General features: G+C 39.8%; 3 protein-coding genes across 3 annotated transcripts in view; 2 read left to right on the top strand and 1 right to left on the bottom strand.

The window, feature by feature from the left end:
• Positions 1–2535: 2535 nt before the first annotated feature.
• On the bottom strand, positions 2536–9799 carry itk (IL2 inducible T cell kinase). Its single transcript, XM_005916477.2, has 17 exons — positions 9553–9799; positions 9358–9462; positions 9122–9203; positions 8856–8981; positions 8595–8632; positions 7735–7886; positions 7562–7627; positions 7378–7432; positions 6913–6992; positions 6480–6622; positions 6270–6344; positions 5776–5944; positions 5481–5697; positions 5330–5394; positions 5116–5234; positions 2993–3150; positions 2536–2900 (listed from the first exon to the last, which is right to left on the bottom strand). The coding sequence occupies exons 1-17, from the start codon at positions 9688–9690 to the stop codon at positions 2835–2837; spliced, it is 1854 nt and encodes a 617-aa protein (XP_005916539.1). The 5' UTR covers positions 9691–9799; the 3' UTR covers positions 2536–2834.
• A 2288-nt stretch (positions 9800–12087) lies between these two features.
• On the top strand, positions 12088–15247 carry med7 (mediator complex subunit 7). Its single transcript, XM_005916476.2, has 2 exons — positions 12088–12259; positions 12905–15247. Exon 2 carries the CDS (start codon positions 12914–12916, stop codon positions 13673–13675), a length of 762 nt encoding a protein of 253 aa, XP_005916538.1. The 5' UTR covers positions 12088–12259; positions 12905–12913; the 3' UTR covers positions 13676–15247.
• A 648-nt stretch (positions 15248–15895) lies between these two features.
• Positions 15896–20337, top strand: part of lonrf1 (LON peptidase N-terminal domain and ring finger 1) — a 13512-nt gene continuing 9070 nt past the window's right edge. Inside the window, exons 1-3 of the mRNA XM_005916475.3 lie at positions 15896–16736; positions 18204–18322; positions 19836–19958. Coding sequence (XP_005916537.1) covers positions 16439–16736; positions 18204–18322; positions 19836–19958 — 540 coding nt within the window. The 5' untranslated portion in view covers positions 15896–16438. The remainder of the gene's footprint in view (positions 16737–18203; positions 18323–19835; positions 19959–20337) is intronic.

A 20337-nucleotide genomic window follows, 5' to 3' on the forward strand; every position in this document is an offset into this window, starting at 1 on the left:
GATCTTATAAACCTATTTTTTATTCATACATCAACATAGAAAACATATAACATGCTTAATTTGAGAAAATTGCTCATTTTAAGCAAAGAAATCACAAAAAGTTGCTCGACATTCCTGGGTTTGATTTGTAGTATTTTCCATTTCATTAGACGCCAGATGTTTTCATATGGAGAAACGTCTGTACTGGCCAGTTCTGCACCCGGACTCCTCTACCATATGTAGCCATATGTTGTAATTGAGTTGCCTTGTGTTGTGTTCAGTATTGGCTTGATGAAATATGCGAGGCCTTCTTTGAAAAAAAATGCTGTGCAGAGTCTTTAGTCATTCTTGATTTCTTGACTTTCTTGTAACCTCTTAATGTGGTCTTGAGTGATAGTTCTTCAGGCTTTCTGAAGGTCTTTCAAAGTTTTTCTTTATACATTGGCTGCTTTAACACTTCAAGCATTTAAAAGCCACCAAGGCACTCAAACAATGAACCAACATTCATTCTATCTGCAAATAACACACAATTTAGCAACAAATCAGTTTTAAATTGTATCTTTAGAACCTGAGAGATGTGCCTGACCCTTCAGCTGATCCATCTACTTGACACCCTTCCACTGGCACAGTGGAAGGGTGTCAAGAAGACATCCTTAGGGAAGGGAAATGGAAAGAAAAGGCTGAGGTATGCCAAATTACACTGGATTTCCATTCTCTGCACCTTTTTTCCATTTTCCTATAATGGATATTAAAAAATGAGCGCTGGCTCAAGACTTTTGCACATTGCTCTATGTCCCAGCAGGAAACTGCAATTCCACGTCTTGCCACTATCCTCAGAAGAGAATGCGTTGGCTGACATGGCACCAAGAGAAGATCGCATATCACTCCAGTCTTGGCCTCCCTTCACTGGTTGCCTGTAAATTTTAGGTTTCATTTTAAAATTTTAGTTCTAACCTTTAGGGCCCTACATGGTCAGGCTCCTCAATATTTATCTGACCTGCTGAAACCACATACATCTTCTCGGGCTTTAAGGTCATTAGATCAGAGACTGCTGGTGGTACCGCGCACTCGTTTTAAAACTCGTGGTGATCGGGCCTTTCAGACTGTGGCACCACGGTTGTGGAATTCTCTCCCACTGTCTCTTCGCTGCACGGACTCCATTGATTCTTTTAAGAAACAGCTGAAGACATTTTTATTTAGAAAAGCATTTGATTAATTTCTTCTTATGCTGTTTTTATAGTTTTATTGTTTTACATTGTTTTATTTACTGTTATATTGTTTTTATATTCCCATTTTCTGTGTTGTAAAGCACTTTGTGATTTTTATCTGTGAAAAGCACTATATAAATAAATTTTACTTACTTACTTACTTACATGATACAAGAGAATTATTGATCATTTGATATGGGAAAAAAGTTACTGTGCCTGTACCAGAAACTGCAGTTCTTTGACTGGCCACTGGAGTCTGGCTCCAAAAGTGAGTCATTCCAATAATGTATGGCTTATTTGACTGAAAAATTGATGTGGGTATAGACCAGCGGTCCTCAACCTTTTTTACGCCACAACCCGGTTTAATGTCAGACAATATTTTAACTGACCGGCCTTTAAGGTGTTGCGGATAAATACAACAACAACAACAACAACAACAACAACAACAACAACAACAACAACAACAAAAGATACGACCAAGACAAAAACTGTGGTATTTTGTAAATATAATAATAAACGTGAATTCACTGTGTAATTGTGTAACTTAATTAGCAGCGTCCTCCTGAAATGCACCAACAACATTGAGAGTAACATCCTCCTCTCTGCCTCTTAATGCTCTCTGGTCGCTATGGTAATGTGTAAATATTTCTTTCAAAAAAAGACATGCAACTACAACACGGGAAAAGACCCAGGGAAACCGAGTTAACGATACAAACCCTGAAAACCATAAATTTCACACCCGAGGCTCAACTCTCGTGGCCCGGTACCAAATGACCGGTCCGTGGCCCGGGGGTGGGGGGCTGCTGGTATAGACAGCTGTAGAAGTTAGAGTCACACAGTTGAAATCGACCAACCTTGTTCATGGTGTGGGTGCGATATGGAGCATTTTTTTGTTAAATATAATTTCACAAAAACATGACTTCATCTCTGGATAATTGTAGTAATAGTCTAATCAAGAAGACTGCGCTCCACCTTTAGCACAGTTTCAATGACTCATATTACTTACCACATATTACGATGTATCCGAGCAATGAGTAATAAATCTATCTTGACCAAATGTGGTCACCTGTGACTCCAAAATTAATTCATTAAAAAAAAAAAAAACATGACTCATGACTTTGTTGTAGCTATGTCCATCTTTTATATACAGTATATGGATGATCATCAAAAATATGACTGTTGTGGCTAATGTCAGTGAGCTCCATAAAACAGGAAAGCCTTTCTAATTTCTAAATATATATAACATCTGGCAACTTCAATAATTTCTTCATATAGAAACAAAAATATTTCTTATGCCAAGATTTCATTATTGTAGTGGAGGAAACTAAGACAGTGAGAAGTGACAAGATGTAAAACATTCAGTTTAATGACAGTCAGCTGACTGAAAAGCAAACATCTCACTTTTATATGGCTTATAGAATTACTCAGACCTTTACATGATTCTGCAGGAAGCACCAGTAGCTGTGTGAATGGACTGTGTGAGCCCTCTCAGGGGATACTTACAAAGCTACGAAAGAGATAAAGTGCAAAATCCAGGATATAAAATTGCTTTGGAATAATCTAACTTTACAAATGACAAGCAACTGGTTACAGTAAATAAATAAAATAAATATTATATATAAAAAAAATCACAAATCACATGTTGGTTCAGGCGTCTGAAAGGGAGGCCAGCTCGTGAAAGAGGAGCCCAAATGTTGGGCGATCGTCTGGTTTCTGGGAACAGAACAGAAAACAAACGACAGTTAATCGTTTGCTCATTTTATGATCAGCAGAAGTTCTGCTTGAAAAAAGGGTAATGTCCTCACCTCCTTCCAACACCACTCCATGAGTAGGTGGACAGAGTCCGGGGCCAAGCGTGGCTTCAGGAGCCTCAGGCCTGCGTTCAGGGAGTCCACCACTTCTGCATTAGTGCGGTTCTCATAGGGGAGTCGGCCTTCGTTGTACACCTCCCACATGAGCACACCTGAAGAGGGACACGGAGGCAGCACTTGTTAAACAATATGGAAGCATTTTAGTCCATATTGTATCGTTCGTTTAACAGTGAGCTACTCTAGTCCAGTGCAGTGTGTTTTTATTTATTTTTTTTTTTTATATAACTGAAACATATTTATTTTTAGCCTCATTTGAGAGTAATTTACTACAGATCAGAATTGGCCAAAATTGTTGCTACCCAATAAAAAAAAAACACACCTACACATGAGACACACACACACACCTAAAATTTGCTCTGCTGTAAGTTCTTACTTTAAAAGTAATTCATCTCGCTTTCATTCAATACAACAAATATAGTCGTCTGCCTAAAGTATTTGATCCTTAATTGTAATATTGTGCAGCTGAGCAGTTTTTGTGATTCTTCACAAGAGGACGCCCACCTCCCTTTCACCCACTTACCTACCCCCACACACACCTACACACACACACTCACACATCTCTGTAGGTTGTTTGACTCTTCATGTTCAAACCGCTGCGGTTCATTCAGGTTTGATGAACACGTTTTCCCCCCACTGTGAGTTTCAGCTTTTTCCACACTCGGCTCAAGTGATTTTGTTTCAGTCCATCTTGTTGGAAGTATGTTTCAGATCTTTATACTGTTGGAAGAAGCAGCGTTGACTTGTGACTGGCACAGAGCTCTGGCACAGGTACATAAATGTATTTCACTCCAGATTATCTTGATGAAATCCGTCGTCCACGGCGTTCTTTTCTTCAAAAGCTTCTTTTTTTCGGCAAACTTGGAAACTAGTTTTAAATCCCAAACTTCATCCAACAAGAACCGCTTTGACTTGTCTATTTGTATTTTATCAAACACAAGTTTAAGGTTTTTTTTTTATAATCCTCTTTCAAAAGCCGGGTCTCTTTATCAACCTTCATTCAGAAACCGACGTATGGTGTCGACAGACGCTTTTGCACTTTGATCCTTTAAATCAGCTCTGTTTAGTCTGGAGTTAATGTTCCTCTGGTAGCCTCATCCACTGAAGCCGGCATGAAAGAATCCAATGAAAGAGTTTCCTAATATTCTTAGCAGCTGCAGTCTCAAGAACTTCACACAGCCTGTAGATGGTCCGACTGTCTCTTTTAGTTTTAAACTGTTATTTAACCAGGAAGTAAAAATCTTGACATAAAGAATCTTTTGAAAGACGCCTCAGACAAACTTTTCCCCTCTTTCTCCTGCCCATCATCAGTGTAACAATGATACTATACAGATGAATTATTACTCTTTTACCATTTCAATGCATAGAATCATGATTGAAAACACTTGTGTTACCAATAAAAAGCAATAGCCTGCTTAAACTGTCACTGCAGTTCATTTGTTTTTCACGATTTCTAAGGGAGGTCAGTAATTGGATCCAGACCTTTTTAGAATAGGTCATAATTCAAATCTGTTTAGAAATAGAAATAGTAACCCCTATTATAGAAGTTATAATATGTTTTATTTTTACTTAGTTTTAGCACATCCGTTTTACATAAGAAAGTCATAACTTCAAAATACAGAATCTTTTTTTCCCCCAAAGATGACGTCAAGCTAAAAGCTTTCTGTCTGTTTAATCTCCTTTCAAACCTCGGCAATTGTCTGAGCTTATTGTGCATCCACTAATTGTCACTGAATCATGAAAATGGCTAGCTTTTAGGCTATTTTATATAAAAATTTACCAAAAAAAAATGGCTTTGTCACGGAAAACTGCAGTAATAGTCTGCCCAAGAAAACTGTGCTTCAGTTTGAGCACAGTTTTTTTTTTCACAGGATAAAAAGAATTGTTTAATATATAACGTCTAAACCACTGCAGTGTTATTTAACTACAGTTGAGCACATGTGCCATCAGGAAAACAAATATGATTTAATCTGCTCTCACCCAACCTGCAAAACTTGCCAGACGAGTGAATCAGAAATGCAAACCAAACAGCTGAATGGCAGACAAGCGCCCAAACTCACCGAATGACCAGACGTCAGACTTGGTGCTGAATTTGCAGTATCTGATGACCTCTGGGGCTGACCACTTGACAGGGAACTTGGAGCACTGTGAGCTCGTGTACTGATCATCAAGAACAAATCTAGGGTATGGAGAGTGGACACAGACCATAAGCTGTGACTTACTGTGACATTAATGTTATATAATAATTTAAAAAACTGATCTTCACGAACATACCTGGTCATTCCAAAGTCCGATACCTTCACCTCGTTGTTCTTTGAGACGAGACAGTTCCTGGCAGCCTTTGGAAGGAAGAAAGGAAGGATAAAGTCCTCTAACAAAGCAGGGATATGAAAGTGTATCATGAAAGAGCACTTTATTTATTTACCAGATCTCTGTGGATGAAGTTGGACATCTCTAGATAAGCCATCCCTTCGCTGACATCCAGACACATCCCCAACAATATATCCTGAGGCAACGAGCCTTTCCTTTCTCGCAGGTAGTCCGTCAGGCAGCCGTTTTCCATGTACTCAAACACGAGGCAGATAGGAGAATGTTGTGTGCACACGCCATACAGCTGTACCAGCTTCGAGTGAGAGAGTCTCCTGTTAAAACACACATGCACAGATAAACTGAGTGGTTTCAAACTCGTTTTACAGATCTCCACCATGAACTGTACTTACATCATAATCCGTGCCTCTTCTTTAAATTCGTCGTCTGACATGCACTCTTCTCTTACCATCTTCACCGCTACCTTGAGATCCCTCCAGCTGCCTTCCAGCACCAGTCCAAACTGGCCGCTGCCTATCTCCTGACCCAGTATCAGCTCCTTAGGGTCCACTTCCCACTGATCTGTTAACCAGCAAACCAGCAGTGAACCAAAGCATCCACACTATAGCTCAGTTATATAACCATAGAGTTAAACTTCTTCATGCAAGTTTCACAAATAAAAAAGGACTTTTTTTTTCTCATTTTCACTTGCTTTTTGTCCAGCAAAGATTAATTTGTATTACATTGGTTTATATTAAAAGACAAAAGGGTGGAGTTACTTAACAGCCCTGAAGTGTAATGCTGTGCAACCCACCAGAGGTCAGCAAAAACGAGATTCACAGCAATAAATTAGGACTGCTTGGAGCTTTAGTTCAACAAACTTCGGGCATCACAAAAAGACTTAAACCTTTTGCGATATCAGTAGAATCCTGGGAGCAGCATTGACCTTGAGAGACGGGGTGTCTCAGCCGTGTTATTAGCCCTGCACAAAGAGAAAGAGACAACGGGAAATTTAAAAAGCAGGACCAAGAATTTAGCTGTTTCATAAGATGAACTTCATTTATCCTTTGAACTTTTTGAAATAATGCTGTTGCATGAGAAAAGCTGGCACACTTACCTGCAGCATTGTGCTGGTGGTAATATATGAGCTCAGGAATGGTGCTAAACAGGTATTTCTCTGCCAGGTAAAAAGAAGCTGGGCTCGTTTCGGTTTGTCTAATTTGGTAATGCTTCACTCTCGGATTCTTCTCCCCATTAGACCTGATGAGAATATATGCTTAACTTAACAAACATTTTTAAAGCAAATGTTTGCCTGAGCAGATGATTACACATAAACATTGGAAGATCAGAAAAATATCACAAGATTACACTAATCTTATACTTAATTCTCATTGGTTACATCTTTAACGGTCACTTAAAATGATTGAAATCCTATGAGCCATCAATTTTTTTTCATGATATAAGTAACCATATATGACTGTTTTAATTATAGAGTTGTTTGATAGATATTTTTTAAGTAAATTCATAAGAACACTATAAATAACATTTACCCTGGTGCTTTGGAAAAAACAGACACTGTGTACACTCCCGCCTGTCTTGAGTCCCGCACAATGAATGCACCTTCCTTACCCTAAAGACAGAATAACGAGATCACATAAGATTTCCCACGTTCGGCGGTGCATTCTGTAACACGTCTGGCGGCCGTTTTAATTCAAAGACGACGATGGATAACCGTTTTCCCTTCCTGCTTGCAAAACTTAGCAAAGCAGGAAATTCAACATTGGAGGAAACTTTGTGGTTGTGAGAATTTTTTTTTTTTTCATGTTCTATGTCAAGTCGAATTGTCGTTGTGCAGGTGCATATGCAGCGATTTTGCAAATGCAACATTGCTGTTGGCGGCACAGTCGCATCAAAATGCACTGTGTCATACAGGGGCTAAATCTTGCCTGTCATCATCATATCAAAATCATTATTTGAAATTTTATTGCCAAACAGAACTGAGTTTTTGTTTTTACCTCTTTCATTAGCAATTCTTCTGCTTGCGCTCTGCTAATGTTTTTGTTGTACCATCTGTTGAGAACACATTAAACATTTAACACAACAATTAAATCAGTTTTGGAGGGAAAACATGGTAATTCATTAGCAGCAATAAACACTGCAAATTAAAAGCTCGAGTAAAAGAAATGAATTCAAACTCACTCAAATCTTTCAAAGTTGTTGATGGATTTTTCAGCTACGTATGTACTGGGCACAAAACCCGAGTTCCTAATGGGTGACAGGAAAAGGGATTTAGCTAATGGTTCTTCTTTTGTATGCTATTTTTTAATGTAAACAGTTCAAATGAATTTGGCATTGGCTGTAATGCGCTTTACCCTCTCTCATCCTGTACAAGCCACCAGGTGGAATGGGAATTCTTAACCAGGAGATACTCCTGATCTTTCTGAAGAGGTAAGTCATTGTCTCCCTGTGGCGTGTAGTTTTGCAAAGCGATGACCTTCTGTTGCCCCGCATCTTCCAGCTCCATCTGGAAAGGGAGGAAAAAATCTGATTTAAAAACCATTTGTACAGGTATGGAAGCTGCAAAAACATTTTTTTGGCAAACATAAGTCAAAATTTTGGGTTATTACCTCTAAATTTCAACATACTATCATAAACTTCCGAGATGAGATGAGAAAATAACTCGAGATTTAGAATCATGAAGCTGAAGTTTTACAATAAGAACCCCAAATTTTGAATTTAGCTCTGCCAATCAGGAAAATGTTTTTTAAGTGGTGGAAATTACCTGGTACAAATTATTGAGAGGTCTGAGTGAACTCTTCCCAAAAAGTTCATACACAAATACAAAATCCAGAGCTTTCAAATGAAATTACATTTTCATGGTGCCAAAGGAAAAAGTATCAACAAGGATTTTCATTTGAAAAACTTTAATGTACTTCTATTTCTTCTACTATCTATCTATTTAAGTAAACACTCAAACACATGTGCGCTGAATCAACTACAGAGCTGCTGCCTGAACACACAAAATCAAACCACAGAAGCAGTGGTTAAAAACCAATGCATGACCTAATTATTAAATATGTAGAGAGAAACTGTGTTTAAAAATATTGCAGACAAACATGACAGGCATTAAAACTGAAAAAGTGATTTGGTCTCCCTCGCTTCATTGGAATATCAGTAATAACCACAATAACATTTCAAAAGCTTGTGTCGTTTGTGTTTTAGATGGTGGTACCTCTGGCTCCGGGAGGCTGGGAAGCGGCTTTTTAGAGGCTGTAGGGGAAACAGAAATGTTAAATTGGAGAGCTATTTGGCCCATCTAAACTCACAAAGCAACAACGGTATGAACTGGATTAGGCAAAACGAAAGCATTTAGTTCAAGTTTACTCTAACCATATGTGCGAAAGCCATACAAATATCTTAATTCAAATGGAATCGCTTCCACAAATCATTGGATTCACGAAGTAGAAGAGAAGGAAAAAGAAATGCTACAAACCATAGCCCACTGGGTCGTACACGTTGCACCCAGTCGCCAGTTTCTCTGTTTGCTGGCAGCATCTCCATTTTCCATCCATCCAGAAGTTTGGGTGGTATTTTGGAACTAAGTTGTTATTCTTTGTCTCTACATCAGACAGAACAAGGGAAATATTGTTTGAAATATCCATCCGTACGTGTTTGCAGTTCATACAATCAGCGGTTTATCATCGACTTGTCATATTACTATTATTATTATTTGACTGGTGATATATGGTAATGGCTTACCCTCTTTAAGAGCTCTGACCCATTTCTGACGGCAGTCATTGTCTGGTGCAAATATGTAGAGGTAATAACTGTCATGAAAAACCTGCAGAAGAATTGAGATTTTAAAGAAAGGTTATATGCGTTGTCATTTTCAGTCATACTTCACCATACACTGTATATAGGGTGTATGTCGCAGTGTTTAGTAGATTTTAATGCGGTGACAATTGAGTTGGTCTCTAGGAAATGAGGAATCTTACCTGAAAAGGGTACTTAAAGCTGCATGGTATGGGCACATCAGTACACACAATCTCCACGCACTTAATTCTGGACAGCTCGATGCAACCTTTCAGCAAAGGCTTTTTCTGCAACAAAACAGCTTAGATTACAGCAAACAGCCAAGAGTCTGCATTCCTGAAACAGCTCTACAGATTAACCGCACATACTGTACTTACCCCGGGACGACGTTCAGAATACTTCAGGTCTTGGGTATCCAACACAAAAAATCGCTCTTTATAGTTACAGGGTGACACTCGCTTCTTCTGTTGAGATTTTTTGATCAGAGTTCCCTTCAAAATCACCCTGGGGAACATTTTACCAGCTATGAGAAGCGCAATGAGAAATACTGCCTTGTTTTGTCATACCAAGAGAGGCGGCATTGCCTACAGCATGCAGAGACAGAGTAGCAGTGAGTGTACAAGAAAAAAAAATTGAGGATGATAAGTTGATAGATGTCGTAGAGTTTCCGGCATAGGGTTGTTGCACAGTAAACCACATCCTACGGCAACAAATGCGTTGTGCAAGCGAAATACACGCGTGCGCGCACATACACACCGTTCAGGGTGCTCGCAGGCACTTTCACTCACTAAGTGCACGTTGCAGTCAGCCACTATGAGTAGTGCGATCCCCAGAAAAAGGATGACTCGTTAACCTTTACATTTTTCAACGCTTTCCATCAACATTCACTTCAAAGGTCACGGATGTGTCCCACTACTACAGTGAGGTTGGGTTATAATGTCAGCATTGGGCAAAGGGGGGGTTCAATCTAAGAGGGCAAAAAGTGGCATAAATGATTTTAACTTGAAACAAGAAAGTAATAGGGGAAAAAACAAAAGTTTTTACTGAGATTGTGAGATTGCAAGAAACACACACACAAAAGAATCTGTTTTTTTCCCCCTGCCATAATTAATACATTTAGAGTTTGGGGTTACGTGTTCATGATGTCTTTTAGGATTTGCCCTGTTTTTTCTCCATCACTGCTTTTTTCTCCTTTAAATTTTACTTGGTTTTTTGGGGGTTTGTGCAGGAAAAGAAGGTTAATAATAATAATACAAGTTATAATATAGTAACAATAATATTGTAACAGTAATGATATGGTAATAAGAATATGGTTGGGCTCCATTAATGATTTTAAAGTGACTGAAAAATTTCAAACTGCTGAGGTAGTGCTGTCAACTTACAATGGAAGAAAATGTAGTTAAAGTTAAAATCTGAAAATATTTTTACAGTCACACCGAATGAAAGATTTAAAGGATACTACAGCACCACCACCAGGAAAGTGTTCCAACAGATTGGTGTGGATTTAATGAGTTGGGATTGCAATTTAATTTAATTTAATTTAATTTTATTTATTTATTGTCAAAAAACAACAACAACAAAACAGATCCAAAAAGCCAAAATTACAAAATCGGCTTTGACTGTATATTTTTATACAGTTTGAACTGTGTAAATGTCAAAATTCAAGGCTCTTTCTTCTTTTGTCAATTAAAAACATTTCCAGAAAATACCTGAATTTAACATTTTTAGGAGTTAACATCTGTGCTGTTGAATGGGAAATGTTCAGCAATTTTGTTCCATATGAGTATTTAATAAAAGAGAATATTTGTCATGCTGTATGTAAATAAGTGCAAATAAGTATAAAATAAGTGTAAAAGTAGATGTGAAGGACCGTGTGACACTAAATAATTTATTTTCTAAATCTAAAGCTCCAAACTAAAAATGTGGAAAGTTTTCATTTGTTTTAAAGATGTGACAGAATCAGAAGGGTGAACTTAAGATGCTCAATACACTATAGTGATTAAAAGCATTCAACTGTATTCGTCCATTGAGAGCCTGCTAACCTACTACATCACGGTATGGTATAGCAGCTGCACCAAGGTCGATAGAGTGAGGCTCCAGAGTGTGGTCAAGACAGCACAAAAGATCATCGGCTGCCCTCTCCCCTCCCTGATGGACATTTATTCCTCTCGCTGCCTCAGCAGAGCAGCAAACATTATCAAGGACAGCTCCCACCCTGGTTTCAACATGTTCAGCCTGCTTCCCTCAGGGAAGCGCTACGGGTGCATCAACACAAAAACCCACAGAGTCAAAAACAGTTTCTTCCCCAAAGCCATAACCACCCTGAACTCACACATGCACCGATAACACAGCCCCCCACTTCCAACTTCCTCTATGGACCACCACTGTGCAATACCAATTCTATGTGCAATAACTTAACTGTATATACACAACCCTATTTATTACATACTACTTACTTGTATTTAGAGTAGCATTCTAAAATACATTACAAATATATATATATATATTAATATATATATATTTATATATGTAATTATATATATTGTGTTTTCTATGTTAATCTGTCCATATGTATATAGCGCTGCAGAACTGTCCCCCCCCCCCATGTTTACACTGAGTAGGAGATGCTCTGTATCTCATTGTACAACTGTATAGTGACAATAAAGGCATTCTATTCTATTCTATTCTATTCTATTCTAAAAGTATTGGTGGCGTTGTAAACTGCTGGTTTGCTTTGACTAGAAAAATATTTGACATTATCAAATGATAACAGGTGCTGGAGATGGTCACTATTGTAAAAAGACATCAGTCCTGTACAAAATAAGCTTCGAATTAAGCACTTTCGTATCAAAAACTACAAGATCAAGCGTGGTATCCTCACACCCAATCGGTGTTTAGTTTGTTCCATTGCTATCGTCCAATCCGCGGGACAAAAACCAATGACGTCGAGCCTTAGGGACTGAAACGAAAATCTTGTTAGTGTGGAATGGAAGGAGCTAAAGTAGCTACAAGCTAATGGTCGGAACTAACGGACGTCTATATCTAGCGTCTTATATCTTCAGCGACTAAAGAGTTATTTGAAAGGTGTGTATAAATATCATAAGTCTTCCCCCTTTTAAAGGTATTGTGGGTTAGCATTATATTTAGTGTAGCGATTTAACTCGTTAGCGGAGGTTAGCAGTTAGTCAGTCAGCAGGTAAGCTAACGACTGGAGTTAGTTGGAGAGTAAAGGGCTAACATGTTGATAAAACAAACATAGTTTTGCGACAGTAAATGGTAGTCTTCACTCAACTCTATTCCCATGCAGACAGCGTTTAACATAAGTTATATGCAGATATTTACTGTACAGACAACTGGCTGGGCAGTTTGTGTTAGCATAGGCCTCTTAGCACATCTTTCGAAGCGATGGTCTCAAACAAACACTGAATTTGTTTGGAGTTAGTGCAAGCAAACTATTTAGACACGGCTAACGTCTCTGCAATTAAAAAGCTATGCCGTCTTTTTGCGGCAAACATCCTGCTTCTTGTCTACCTGTGCCCCCAATAGTGAAGTGAGAGAGACACCTTTTCACTTCTGTTATATTTAGGCACATAGCCTAAATTAATGTGTTTATGTTCAACTACTGTGAACTGTAAACACTTTTTTTTTAAATTAAGATACTAAATTGCAAAACCTAATGTGTGTTGCTTTCCTTTTTATATATATTGACACGGATTCTTGTGCTTTCAGGTCGGTATCATGGGTGAACCACAGCAGGTCAGCGCCCTGCCTCCTCCACCGATGCAGTACATCAAAGAGTACACAGATGAAAACATCCGCAAGGGTCTGGCCCCTAAGCCACCTCCACCCATCAGAGATAATTACATGATGTTTGGCAACCATTTCCAGTGTGATGACCTCATCATCCGGCCTCTCGAAAGCCAAGGCATTGAGAGGCTTCACCCTATGCAGTTTGACCACAAACGGGAGCTCAAGAAACTGAACATGTCCATTCTTGTGAACTTTTTGGACCTTCTGGACATCCTTATCAAGAGCCCTGGTAGTATAAAGCGTGAAGAGAAGCTGGAAGACATAAAGCTTCTGTTTGTCCATATGCACCATCTGATAAATGAGTACAGACCGCATCAAGCCAGGGAGACGCTAAGGGTGATGATGGAGGTCCAGAAAAGACAGAGGCTAGAGACAGCAGAGAGGTTCCAGAAACATCTGGAGAGGGTGGTGGAGATGATCCAGGGGTGCCTTGCCTCCCTGCCTGATGACTTGCCTCAAGTGGAAGGTCAGGATGGTGCTTGTGATGGGACAAAGAGTGCGCCTCCTGCAGCTAGTGTTGGCTGTTCATCTGGGCAGGCCACCAGGCTGAAAACAGAACCTATGGATATAGAGGAAGCAGCTGCCAGCTGCATGGCAACGAGTCAGCAGGAGAAGAGCATCCCTACTTCAAGAAGTGACAAATGGGACAAGGATGCTGCCATGTGCAGCATTATTGATGAACTAGCATAGTTTAATATTATGTTCTTTCTTTTTTGTCGTTTCTTTGCTGAACTCTGTGTAAATATGGCACTTTCGTACATGGTATACACAGAATATTTTTGTTCTTTTTATTTTATAACTGGTTATGTCACTGGTCTTTGCTCCACAAGTCTTTAACATGACTGCATTCTGCTATTGAGTTATACGTATATGGTTGTAATACATCTCTGTTCTCATGGTTTCATGCACAAGAGTGATTTAGAGAGTGAACATGTTATACCTGTGGTTTTTGCCATACACATAAAAAATGTGTGCCTGGGGCCTCAAGAATTATCAGCATTAAATCAAGTGTAACCACACTGTACAACAGTGATGCTCGGTAACCTCTCTTCTGAGTTGAACTTTCAGAACACATCATCGACGAATGTTTCTTACTGCTAGCTTGAAACAGCTGGTGAGATAAAATGTTGGGCGCAACATTTTATCTCATTTCATCTTTGCTGTTTATGGCTTTCTCAACTGCATCGGTTCTCAAAGTTTTTCTAGTACGTTTAATTTAAATCCCCAAACTCCACAGTTTTTATCCAACCACTAAGAAAAAAAGTTTTACTTAAAGGTCACATTAAGAAAAAATCCACTCAAGTTTCACTTCACCTTGTTGATTATACTGCACCAGTGTTTCCCGCCATGCAGGTAGTGTGAGAACTGCTGCTCTAATAAGATGAGCACTCCAGCAAGAGAAATGCACAGTCATGCTTTTGTCCATGTGTGTCACTTAATGTGACTTTATCATTCACGTTTGTGTTGTTTTACTAGGTACCACACAGTAAGGCTGATGCCTAAACCTTTATTTAGAAGTGACCAGTGTACTCGTTCACCCACGAAACTTGAAACTATGACAATAAATGCTGTCACATTAACGGGAAGCTGTGAATGTCAGAAATGGACATTTGAGGGTGCTAGCTGTGTTTTCAAGGGCCCCATTGAATGTTGTTTTTATTTAAAATGTAGAAATTCTGACTAATTCTGGAAAACATATTCCCAGAATAGAAATTTTTAACATAGATCAGGTGGGGGTGCTAAGTTTGCATAATTGTAATAAACCCAATAAACAAATTTGCAGTCATCTCACAGAAACATAGAGGGCTTTATTAGACCCGTCAGAGCAGAGTCGCATGAAAACTCATCTAAATGCTGGACTGCCTTTATGTTTGCAATGCATGATTCTTGTCACTGATTTGCAGATTGTGTAATCCATGGAGAGTCGTCACAAAAAAGTCGTCATGTATATTATGTAAAATGTCAAATAATTCTGACCCCCTTCCCTCTTTTATAGGTTTTCATAAGCATACCTAACAGTATAACCAATTTTGTGTTGCCTTGCAGCAGATTGCTCTTACACAACTGTTCAGGGAAAGAAATGTGAGCCTTTCAACTGGTTGCTTGTAAAGCAATTCAAGTGCACATGTTTGGTTGTTGAAACTGAAAATACACCTCAGGCTGGTGATTGCAGCGCAGATTTCACTACTTGCGTTTCTGTGATGTTAGCTGAGGCGTCTATGTAACTTGCATAAGTTCAATAAATCAGTGCGTGATACACAAGATGTGTTTTGGCCCAATTTTTCTTTTATTTGAAAAGACAACCCAAGGTTGTTTCTCTGAGAATTCATCAAGGATTTCTGTTCTAACGTCTATGCAAAAAGTGTGCTGTTTTTGAAGCAGGCAGGAGTCATGATGTGTGTCGCTCTGAGACATAAAGAGTATGTGTATTTGGCCAGTTGCAAATTCCAGCTTTATTTCATTGACCTAGAGTAAATGCTCTGCAGCACACTGCATTTTATGTAATGATGTAATGGCACAAACTGTATGCACATTTTTAGCTGTGCATAGACGTTAAGCTGTGTTTGTGTTGACCTTTTGTTTTAAACGACAAACAGGATGGACAGAACCAGGTAATATGCACTGATCCTTTCACCGCACCCCCTCGGAAGTTATTACCCTTAGCTGGAATTCCCTGCTTTGAGGCAAGGTAGTTTCCATAATTTTCTCCACCCTTGGATTTATCATATCCACCATTTTTCCCCTACTCACGCTATACCATCAACTCGTGCCCTGGGGTAGTTTAAATGTACAGATGAAAATAATAGGAAGCGTAGTCGAAGGAATTATGTTATGAAACTCGGCATCGTTGGGTTTCACAACAGGGTGGAAAGCCATTCACTTCACCCAATCGGATTGCTCGCTGCTGCGTCACGTGATCTTTATTTATGTAATGCAATGGTGTTACACAGTCACCTAGCTTCGTGGCCGCGGAGAAGTAGGCTACAGGGGTTAATAGCGGACTCGGATTACTAAAGAGAAATAACATTGATGTGCGGATTTACCGACCTCGATCGTGCGGCGTGTTTGGACTTTTTGAGCGTCGAGGAAACCGGCGCATTGGACTGGGAGCCGAGAGTCTTTTTTGAAAAGGGAACATGGCATTTGTCCCAATACAAAGACTAAGTTAGGGCTGAAAACGAACAATGTCACTGAATGTTTTGAACACGAAAAGAAAATTTGCCAGGTGAGCGTATGAGGACTCAGTTTTGCAGCCGGACGGAAAGCGGTGTGCTTTAGGCAGATGTGTGACACTATTATTAGTGCATCGCCAGCTGCCAGCATGTAATTTAAAGGGTCCTTGCAGTAACAATACCGCCAAACCGTCTATCTGCAGTGCTTTGACGAACAAAGCGACAGTTCTTCCCGTGGGACACTGTACTAGTGACATAACCAGTAAAAAAAAAAAATACAATGGAAATGCTGGAGTGCCCCCTTTGCCTCTGTCTGATGTGCGAGCCGGTGACCGTGTCGTGCGGCCACACGTTCTGCCGGAGGTGCGTCGGGGGCTACCTGCCTTCCAAATGTCCGCTGTGCAAAGAGAGGCTAAAACAAAAGGAGGTGAAAAACACGAAGAACAACGTCTTGCTCATCGGCGTCGTGGAAAAGTGCTGGCCCGAAGAGAAGGGGATGAAGTGCCAAATTCAGGAGAAACTCAAAGCCACCGAGTTCGCGGAAGCGTTACGCTTAGCGAACGAGGGGCTGAACTTAGGTAAGTGACACACGTGAGAGGTCTTGACAAGTGCAGGCACACATAAGTGTGCGTGTGTGTTTTCTTTCTTTCTTTTTAAGTGTTTGTTTGATTTATAAATACTATTATTATTTTCCGTGGAATCAAATTACTTTTTTCCTCCTTTTCTTCCACTTTTACGCACTGCACATACTCTTTGCTGGTGTCCAGTGATGGTGCAGCCCCCCTAAAAGCCAAGTACTCGGGTTATTAAGAAGGTTAATAGAGAATGCAAAATGATCAAACATATTAAACCATTTGATTGAAACAACAAAGTAATTTGTGATTTGTGCTGAATAAGCAAGATGCAGTGGAAGAAACATCTGTCTCATTCAGCTGTATTACGCAGTTAAGCATTATGACATAAGGTGAGATGTCGATTGGATAAACGTATCTGGCACAGACTCGGTCGGTGTGTGTGCTTCTTTTATGCACCTCTGCAGGAGGAGGGGAATTTAAAGATGTTTTGTAATATTTTAAAAACTAAACAACTGCAGCCTTGCAAGCTGTTATCTGTGCAACTGCTTACCTTCGGCGTCTTTTGCATGTGCGGTTGATTTTTTTTCTTTTTATTTTCTTTTTTGGTTCATGCAGCCACAAGGAAGTAAAAGGGTCTGCTCCTGCCTTAGATGTGTCGATCAAGTCAGCAGGCGCCCAGGGGATCATGAGAGTGTTTGTGCTATGGGGAATCAGTTGAATTAACCTTCATGTTCGCCTCCTCTGCCAATCCAGTTAAATACTTCTACCTACCTTGCTCCAGCATTGCGGGCTCTTGTGTAACGAGCTCCCTGCAGATTTGTGAACTAGTTTTTTCCCCTTCTTCTTCTTTGTCTTTTCTTTTGATGATTTCTCATGGCACCTGTTCACTTTCACTTGTTGTTTCAGAGGATCATTACCAAGAACTGACTTTGTGTTTGCAAATGCTTATGTGCATAACCTTGCAGGTTCTTTTGTAATGACTAGTCAAGCAGCTTTAGGTAACAATGTCACCAGGAACCTAGAATGCACACTAGTGTGTCAGCTGAAGCTAGAAAGTCTTGAATGGACTGGAATAGGAGATGACTGTGCACATATGTGAAGCAGAAGGTGCAGATGCTGTCGGCGCCAGGGGGGTGGAGGGGCTCGATCAAATATTAATTATCTTTATATAGCGTGCCCATGTGTGTGTTATGTCAGTGATTGAGGAGTGGCATTTAATTGCATTTTTTGTTTTATATGGTCAGTAGTGGTGCCAAAAGCAATTATTTCCTTAAGGCGGTGCATCATAAGTTCTTGGGTCGATTTCCTCCATGCTCCAGAAAGCAGAATTACTTGTTATGTGGGCCTGTTACTACCTGATGCGTGTTTCCTCATTTGAATGTTTGGATTGTTTTAATTTTGGCCACTTCTCCTCAAAAGCTCCACACACCATCATCCCTCACCTATCTCACCTTTTCTCACTTCCTCTAGTCCCAGACGACCAGAGTTTGAAGGTGTTCAGGGCCGAAGCGAACTTGGGCCTGAGGCGTTTCTCCGACGCTCTGACGGACCTCGACTACCTCTGCTGCCTTCGCCCCAGCTGGACGGAGGTGAGAACGGAGCGGAGCCAGCCAGACGCAGTGTGCCTTTGCTGTCTGTGTGGTTCTTTTGTCCGGACAACAAAAGCTGATCTGTTGTAGGGAACATTAACAGTGCCACATTTATAGCATTTCACTGCACTCTGGTGTGGGAAAGCCGAATTTGAACCTGCACACCCTCCCACTGTCGGCTCGGTTTTGTAACATGTATGCTATGGCACAACCGTAACTGCAGGAAGAAGGTGTTACCTCATTTCATAATTTGCCTTACCATGTCGACCTGATACATTTGAAGCAATTCCCCTGCTTTTATTGATGTTATGTCATTCACAATGTTATGCAAACAGCTACTTATGTCATAATGTCATTTAATCACTCCATGCCAGTGGGTGACTCACTGCTAATGCAGAAAAACATACTGTACAGAGTCCATTATTGCATTGTTTCTGTTTTTATATCTAAATTTAGACAAAGCGGAGGTTATTGTACTCGGCCCTAGAAATCCTAGGAACATGGTTTCTAACAAGATGCTTACTCTGGGTGGCATCACCTTTGGCCTTTAGTAGCACCATGAGGAACCTTGGAATTGTTTATGACCAGGATATGTCCTTCAGCACACATACTAAACAAGGACTGTCTTCATTCATTTGCACGATATCTCTAAAATTAGAAACATCCTATCTCACCTCTGCTGAAAAACTAGTTCATGCATTTATTACTTCTAGGCTGCACTATTCATTATTAGTATCAGGTTGTTCTAAAAATTCCCTGAAAAGTTTTCAGTTGATTCAAAATTCTGAATACTGACGGGGACTAGAAAGAGAGCATATTTCTCCCATATTAGGTTCTTTTCATTGCATCAATGTTAATTCATAATTAAATATAATTAAGTAAATCCTTCTCCTCACTTACAAAACGTTGAATAATTAGGTCCCATCTTATCTTAACGACCTCATAGTACCATATCAACCCATTAGAGCTCTTTGCTCTCAGACTGCTGGCTTTCTTGTACTTCCTAGGATTACTGGGAGGCAGAGCCTTCAGCTTTTAGACCCATCTTCTGTGGAACCAGCTCCCAGTTTGGATTTGAGAGACATACATGGTCTCTGCTTTTCACATTAGGCATAGAACTTTCCTTTTTGATAAAGCATATAGTTAGGGCTGGATCAGCTGACCCTGAACGCTCCCTTAGTTAAACTGTAATAGGCCTAAGCTGGTGCTTGTCTTATTGCTGGCGTTTCTTTCTAATATTAGGGTCGTTACCTTACAATAGAAAGCACCTTGTCATTGTGATAGTTATATTTATATAGTTAAAACTGAATTGAACTGAATATCCAGAGATGTTATTTTACAGGAAATGTTCCGTAACACCATCATTTTACAGTTTGACTGACTCCGCCTCTAGTGCAGAAAAAAAAATCTGTAATTCTGCAACATACTTCATGTAGAGTTTTTGTTTAAATGCTCTGGAGGTCTTTGCTTAAACAGACACCAATGTGCTGATTGCATCATTCTGTTTGTGCAGGGCTCCTTTCATAAAGGGAATGTACTGTTGGAAATGGGTCAGCAGAAAGAAGCCCTCATCCACTTCCACCGTTGCCTAAAACTTCAAGCTGATTTTGTTCCTGCAAAGAGCCAGATTAAGAAGGTCTGTTAAACCTCCCAAGAACTCATCAGTGAGAAATGTAATGTAATTCAAGTTGAAGAGCACATGCGATTCCTTATGTATAACAGGATGTAGCACAGACATAGACACTGCTAAATGAAAGGCTGGAGTCATAGAAGGTTAAAGCAGCACCTGCAATAGCATTCTGCGCAGAGTTGCGCAAGTCATTTAAAGAACAGGTGATCTTAAGAGATGTTTTAGGATCTGACCTGAATTTTTGATATGTGTGAATGTATGATTTTTTTTTTTAAATTATAGGTCACACCATGGGTCATATGTTCAGAAGGCAAACATACCATATTAGAGAGCTAATTTTAAAGTTGGAACCTCTCTCTCTCTCTCTCTCTCTCTCTCTCTCTCT

Source organism: Haplochromis burtoni, unplaced genomic scaffold (genome assembly GCF_018398535.1).
Source record: "Haplochromis burtoni strain Fernald_Lab_line unplaced genomic scaffold, NCSU_Asbu1 Contig_19, whole genome shotgun sequence".
Classification (NCBI taxonomy): domain Eukaryota; kingdom Metazoa; phylum Chordata; class Actinopteri; order Cichliformes; family Cichlidae; genus Haplochromis; species Haplochromis burtoni.

Bases quoted from the DNA above. Each gene is read 5' to 3' on its own strand.
- med7 (XM_005916476.2), top strand. From the start codon at position 12,914: ATGGGTGAACCACAGCAGGTCAGCGCCCTGCCTCCTCCACCGATGCAG.
- itk (XM_005916477.2), bottom strand. From the start codon at position 9,690: ATGTTCCCCAGGGTGATTTTGAAGGGAACTCTGATCAAAAAATCTCAA. The intron at 6,993-7,377 runs GTAAAAACAAAA...TTCTGTCTTTAG, and splicing joins AAGAATTGCTAATGAAAGAG to GGTAAGGAAGGTGCATTCAT. The intron at 5,395-5,480 runs GTAAATAAATAA...TTCCTTCCAAAG, and splicing joins ACTTCATCCACAGAGATCTG to GCTGCCAGGAACTGTCTCGT.